General features: G+C 33.1%; 1 protein-coding gene across 1 annotated transcript in view; it reads right to left on the bottom strand.

Moving 5' to 3' along the window:
* Nucleotides 1-4,689: 4,689 nt before the first annotated feature.
* The window catches only part of SCN9A (sodium voltage-gated channel alpha subunit 9), a 170,806-nt gene continuing 167,984 nt past the window's right edge, over nucleotides 4,690-7,511 (bottom strand). The window contains exon 27 of the mRNA XM_047873440.1: nucleotides 4,690-6,116. Within this exon, the coding sequence (XP_047729396.1) occupies nucleotides 4,924-6,116 (1,193 nt within the window). The 3' untranslated portion in view covers nucleotides 4,690-4,923. The remainder of the gene's footprint in view (nucleotides 6,117-7,511) is intronic.

The following is a 7,511-nucleotide window of genomic DNA, read 5'->3' as shown; positions in this document are numbered from 1 at the left end:
AAGTCTTTTCCAAATACTTTTGTCCATTGTTTTATCTATTCCTTTGTTGCATTTCAATTGTTTCTGAAAAATATTTTAAATGAGAAGCTGAAATACATGACAAGGACAATACACATACCTCCTAATCTCTTACAATTGACTTTTTTCTTAGCTCAGTTGTTAATGCGCATATCTTATTACACTACTCAGAATAACAGGGAGTAAAGTGAAGTATGTCTGCTCTACCGCTTGTTTAGAGCTATCAATTATTCATGTTTCTCTTCCTGTGTGCATCAAATGGTATTGCGGCACAGGTCTCTGCTCTAGCCAGCATGCAATTCTTCCCTCCCTTGAGATGACCATGTACTCCGCAGCTAATTTTGCTTGGATTATGGTGTAGTGTTATCTATAGTAAGGAAGAAGTTCAGTCTTTTGTTGTAGGAACTTCATGTGATTGCCACTCATAAGATGCATAATGGTGCTGTTCAGGGATCATAAATTTATTTTGCAGTGATTATCACAACTGCCAGTACAGAAGCCCCTAGGAATGTTTTATATGCCATTATAATAGCATACAAGGTTGAAATAATGGCCTACCATGGCAGCGATTTTTATTACTGTGTCTTACTTAAGGACCAAAAGCAGGACTGGATGCTCACAGCTAAAACAAAATACAGGTTTGGCTTGACTATGTAGTTAACTCTGGGAACTACCTCCTCCAATTTTTTTCTTGGAATAAGCTAAACCTTTGTAAATATACATGTTTCTTCATGTTTGCATGTTACTTGAATTCACAAATCTCCATTTTGAAATATTGTTGTGTATATGTCACATCACTAAATATTCTTTACATATCAATAAGATATGTGAGACTCTTTTGGGTACTGTATTTGTACAAAGTCATAAAATAGAGAAAATATTGTCATGAAGAATGCATTCTGTTCCTATATGATAGGTTGCCTGGGTTCTCTCATGTTTAGTGGCAAACTCCTTGCCACACTAACTACTACTAGTAATGTAAATTATTGATTCTGTATTGTCAGGCATTGTTCTAATTGCTTCATGTGGATTTCCTCCTTCTATCCTGTGACTGTATAGTGAAGTAGTACAATTATCCTCATTTTATAGATGAGAAAGCTGAGGCACATACAGATTAAATAATGTATTTAGGAAATTCAGAGTCATGGCTTAATTGGGATCCAAATACAGTTCTGGATCTGGAACCCAAGCCCTTAGCCATTACATATGTTATACTATCTTTCAATTACACAATTACACTATTCTATTCAATGAAAAAGATGCATACAGTCACTGTGTAACTAAATGTTGGCATATTTTCATTTCTTGTCTAAAATTTTTTCTTCTGCACAAACTCTGTTGTGGATTTCAATGAATTTCTTTGGAACTCTATATTCTTTATCCCCATATTTCTTATCCTGGAAGACTTTGTATGGAGGACATTGGAAACTGTCCATCTTTCCATTTAAAAAAAAAAAGCTATCAGCTTCAACTTATTTAGGGATGCACTAAACTTATTTTCCTAAAGGTTATTCTCACATAAACAGAAAATACATGTACACATGACTCTGTCTTGTTAATGATTTTTATTTTTACATTCTATTACAATGTGTAAGTCTTGGGTATAACTGCAATATAATGTATGACAAAATCAAACATTTTGAGCATTCACAGATGTATGAAATTGTGAAAGAATTCTATGTAAACAGCATTATTATACTCATGGCTATTCATTTATTTTTATGAAGCAATTCTTGATTATTTTCCTCAAGAATATTACATCATAACCACAGATGTTTTAAAAAAATGTCTCTATACATAGGTCCTAAACCCAGGCCACTTCCTTGGCCCCTTCTAATTTAGCTGGCCCTCTTTTCATTACTTACAGTGACATTTCTCCAAAATTGCTATTTAAAACTGCTATATTTACATGTGCATTTTATCTTAAATCTTTTTAATAAAGCTATCAAAAATCTATAAAATCATGCCGAACATTTTAGGTTGAGGTTTTCAACAATCAGCATCTAGAAACAGCCCACAAGTCACTTATATCTTTTGCAAAAGATATGACAGTCAAAAAGGCAAAATGAGATTCTCCCATTGTAATTTCTCCAAATTGTACGTATGAATTTGTGTTCAAATCTTTATTTCCATTTGTGTTTGCTTTCATTTAGTTCTAATTTAAATTTTAGAGTGTAACTACCATTCTATATCATTAGGTAAAGTGAATTTAGTGATTATGTGATTTAAATATTAGTATGACAGTGCCTTCTGGACGTTGGTATCTCATTATCAGTACCAAACAGTACCTTACATGAAAAGCAAAGTCTAATTTTACTTTAAGCTTACACAGTACTAAATAAGCTCTTAATCCCAAATATTGTTTTTAATTGATAAAAAGTCACAACTAGACATTCCTGGGAAAACGTATATATACAAAACCTAACTATGTTATATTAAAAAAAATTATTGTTCAGCATGAAATTGGTTCAGCATGAAATAGGAGAAAAGAGGAAATTTGTAAATTGTTTTTGAAATGCTAAGAAGAAACTGTTGAGGAACCAGTTGCCAATATTTTTTACTTTACATAAAAATAAGGCAATGTAAAAACATTAATAGTAAATCACACAAAAACCTATCTACCATATATCTTTTCATAATATATAAATATGCAAAATGCAGTTATATTTATATGGGCTTAAAATAATGAAGGTAGACTGAATTTAAATCTAAGATGATATTAATTTCTTAATTTAATGTATTAAAAACCTTACAAATGTAACAGATTTTGTATGGTTCCCTAATTGTCAAAACCTATTTTCAACAGGCTTAACAGATATGCAATGCAATGCTCTACATAGTCCAGGAAAACACTGCATGGTATCTTTCACATTAAATAAAAAAGAGGCTCAAATAACCTAAGATGAATGATTGAATGTAGGTGTAGAATCTTTGGCCCTAGATTTAATTTCATATGTACCTTAGGACAAATGTCTAGAAGTGATTATCTCCCTCATGGATGTTGTAAAATACATCACAATTTTAAAAGATTCAAGATACAAAGTTCTATGGAAATGTCTCTGTTTTTGTCTGTTTTTCTTAGTCTCTCCTCCTTTCTATCATTCTCTACCCATACTCTTCATCTCTATAGGCATGTTTAAATCTCCTTTATTTTTAATTAGCCAGAGCAACAAAAAATATGTTGTATTTATTATAGAAATATAATTTATGTCCCTTTTTAATTTAGAAAAGCAAATGAATGATATGTACATTTGCTTTGAAAACTCCTACAAAATCTTCTAAATAAAATTACTTCCTACTTATGTAACTCGATTTTTGCCTATGCATAAGTAACTTGATAGAAGAAATATTTCGTATTCCTAAAATAAACTCATGAAAAAATGCATCATGGTCATTTCTTTTTAAGCCACTACCAACAAGGACTTTTTAAAGCTAGGCTTAAAATCCCTGGTAGGAGGACAACAGCTAAAGCAAAATGAATATGTGCTTGGTAAACTATAAGCTCAGGGTACTTTATTGATTGATGTAAAATATACCTCATGGTCATAGAATTTTAAGGTGAAGGTGACATTGTCCTCATTTTATAGGTGAAAGAAAAAGGTCCAAAAGGATTAATAGCACAAATTAGGAAAGTAGGTTAGTGGTAAGAAAGCAAGTTGGCAAGAATCCCCACTGAACGATCTTTCACTCATACTAAACACAAGTCTGTGTTGAAAGTATGTAAACCAATTTGACAATACATTTCATAAAAAAAAAAAAAGAAATCCTGCCATATATTATGACTTGGAAGTCTGCCATACACACATTAGGATGGAAAACAGGTGATGCAGTAAATACTTGGCCCAAGTCATTATCTTCTCAGACATGTACCACAGTATCAAATAGGTTTCTGTACATCAGGAATCACTTCACGGAAGGAAAGTATCAACGTTGCTTTGTGCGAAAGAATGACTTGACAATACTGCATGAGAAAAAGCAGAAAATTGTGACCAAACAGATGAAGAGTTGGGTCATCACTGGTGTTTTTAGGCAGCACAGTCCGGTGTTAGTTTGTATAAATAATAGAGAATAACGTTTTCTTCACTTCCTCCTTTTCTTCAGTATCTTCACTTTTTTCTTCTTTTGAGGAATGCGATATGTACTTAAAATAATTTTTCATGTTGTATGGTTATTGTATGAACAAAGAAGGATATTTTAAAAGGTGGGCTATGAAGCACAATACTCTACAGGTAAGTCTTATCCTGGTTGGTCTATGAGTCAAGATGAATGAAAAGTATTCCTTGAAATGAATCGCCTACATATATTTATAATCTCATGGCATTGTATAGGCACATGAAAATTGGTTCTGTTGCGATATAGAATAAATTTAAGCACCTCAAAATATAGAATGACTTCTGTACATGAAGAAGAGTCTTGCTCCCTAATATAACAAGATATATTAACTAAATATTTGTTATTAATGTCCATTCCTTGTATCAGGGTATTTCATTGCAAAGCCAAGGTAAAATACTTTTATAGATATCCAAATGATAGATGCATGTGTGTGGTTGTATTTGCATGGGAAACACGAATATTTACCATTCTGTGAAAAGATGACAAGGCAGATGTGAACATTTTCCACATGGTCTTCTGATTTATTAAAAGCAAATAAAATTAAATCACCTTTGTTTGCTGTAGTCAATAACCCCTATAGAATATTCTTACAATTCTTACAGAATCATCTACCAGTGCAAACACAGCCATCTGCTAATGCTGCCCACCTATTTTAGGGAATCTGAGCTAGTCACGGCAATGACTTTGAGACTATTTTGATGAAAAGTTTTGGCATAGACGTCCTTAAAAGAGTCTTATTAACACAAATTTATCACTTTCACAGGTTGTAAACAATATATCAAAAACGAAGCTCTATTTTTTGCTTTCTTTGCCATCTTTCCCTTTGTCTTCTTTTTCTGTTTTGTCTTTTTCATATTTCTCTTTGTCTGGCTTTGTTACACTATCATATGAAGGTGGAGAGACAGTGGATGGGGTTGCATCTGTTTTTTCTGGACTTGAGTTCTCATTAACGTTATCAAAAACCTTATCTTCTTTATTGGGCAAATCATCATCTCGGTTTCCATCTTTTATGTATATACTTGATATATTTTTGACATTTTGCCGTAAGCGGTAACGTCTGTAAGCACGCTGAATGACAGTAGCAGACACATCCTCTTGTTTTCGTTTTAGTGTAGTTGTTATGGGTTCATAGGACACTTTGGAAGGATTTGCTGACATGAACCTTTCTTCCATCTGTGAACGTAGAGAGTCCATCTCTCCGCTTTCACCCAGAACACGCTTTGTAAAAGCAAATAAGATGTCAAGACAATGGATCCGGTCCCCACTGACCATGGGCAGGTCCATGGCAATGAGCTGAACTTTGTTTGGTTTTGCTATAAGGAGAGGAGGATCTAGGGCAGCTGCAAAATCAGAGAGTTTGCTATACTCTATAAACTGGGTGGCATCAGGATCAAACTTCTCCCAAACCTCATAGAACATCTCAAAGTCATCCTCACTCAGGGGCTCAGTACTTTCCTCAGTAGCGACACTGAAGTTCTCCAGGATGACAGCGATGTACATGTTCACCACAACTAGAAATGATATGATGATGTAACTGACGAAATAGAATATCCCAACAGATGGGCTACCACAGTCTCCTTCAACTGAACTTCCAGGATGAACTTTTTTGGGGTCACAATCAGGGGGTGCACTGTTGAGAATAGGCGCTAGCAATCCATCCCAGCCAGCAGAGGTGGTGATTTGGAACAGGCAGATCATGCTGTTGCCAAAGGTCTCAAAGTTGAACATGTCATTAATTCCAGCCTCCTTTTTAACATACGCAAAGTTGGACATTCCAAAGATGGCGTAGATGAACATGACCAGGAAGAGCAGGAGGCCGATGTTAAACAAGGCGGGAAGGGACATCATCAGAGCAAAGAGCAGCGTGCGGATCCCCTTCGCCCCTTTGATCAGACGCAAGATTCGACCAATCCTGGCGAGACGGATCACTCGGAACAGGGTAGGGGACACGAAGTATTTTTCTATCAGCTCAGCCAGAAACATACCTGGTGAGGAGGGAGGGGATAGAAATAGTTAAATTTCCATGCTACAGAAAATCATGACTTTAAGTATTTTTATCTGCCATCTTATCTCTTACGATTTCAGAACTGTCCTTTTATATTGAAAGCAATTTCATAACAATCAAAAGATTGAGCAATCCCAAAGGAAAATGAAATTATCATTGTGACATTTTCTCTCCTTTTACTAAGTTTGTGGACATTTTTTTCCTCCAAAATAATTTTAATTATAAGGGTAATACGTACTCATGTAGAAAGTTCAAGCAGTACAGTAAAATGCTAAAAAGGAAATATAAATCACCTGAAATATCACCAATTATAATCACTGTTACTATTTTGCTGAGTATCACTTTTGACATTTTTCTATGCAAGCTCACACACACATTGTCACAGGAATATAATTATGTTATATAAGCATCTTTCATAATTATAGTCACTTCATCATATGTCATGGAAATATTTCCATACAAATGACAACAAAGTAATTTCTTATAGTTTTACAATGTTCTTTCCAAATAAACACATATTGAAGAAATTTATGTTGTTTTCGCTGAGATGAATATCCAAGTAGGTATATTTTTTCTAGTTACGTGAGCATCATTTGATAATACATTAATAAAAGATCAAACAGTATATTTAAAATTTTTTATCTATCACGAAATCTATCTCCAGAAAGTTTGTACAACTCCTCAGTTATATATGAAAGTGCTCATACTCTGCATGCTCAATTAGTATTGTAATGCTTTATAATTTTTACCAGAAAATCTTTATGATGTTTCAAAACATCTCATTGTACCTTATTTGCATTTTTCTTGGAAAAAAAAATCTACATTTTTTTCTTATTTATTGGATATTTTGTGTGCTTGTTGGCTGTTTTCAACTTTTTCTTTTGGCCATGTTAAGTCCTTTGCCCATTTCCCTATTGAGATATTTACTATTATTGATTTAGGGAGACTATTTTTCTATTGAAAGTGTCTTTATTGTTCTTAAATGTTACATAATTTTTTCCCCTGTATTTTGTCTTCCAATCTTTTTGTTTTGGGGAGAGGTAGTGGTTAGTTTTTGTCCATAGAATATTTTGATTTTTATGTAGACATAGTTGTTATTTTTTTCTTCATAGATTCAAATTTGTGAGATGACATAGGAAGGATGATTCGATTCAGATTCATTGTTATAAATCTATTTCTTCTTGAATTTATTTTATTTTACACTTTAATCTTTGATTCATGTGATTTTTCTACTGAGCAAATTATTTATCTTCTATATATTTGAAGTTAAATTTTGAATTATCTATTTGAATCTATTGAGCTTTTTATTTTTTTATTTTTTATTTATTTATTTTTTAAAATTTTTTTTCAACGTTTATTTATTTTTGGGACAGAG

This window comes from Prionailurus viverrinus, chromosome C1 (assembly GCF_022837055.1).
Source record: "Prionailurus viverrinus isolate Anna chromosome C1, UM_Priviv_1.0, whole genome shotgun sequence".
NCBI lineage: Eukaryota > Metazoa > Chordata > Mammalia > Carnivora > Felidae > Prionailurus > Prionailurus viverrinus.
This window is presented reverse-complemented; position numbering and strand designations above follow the sequence as displayed.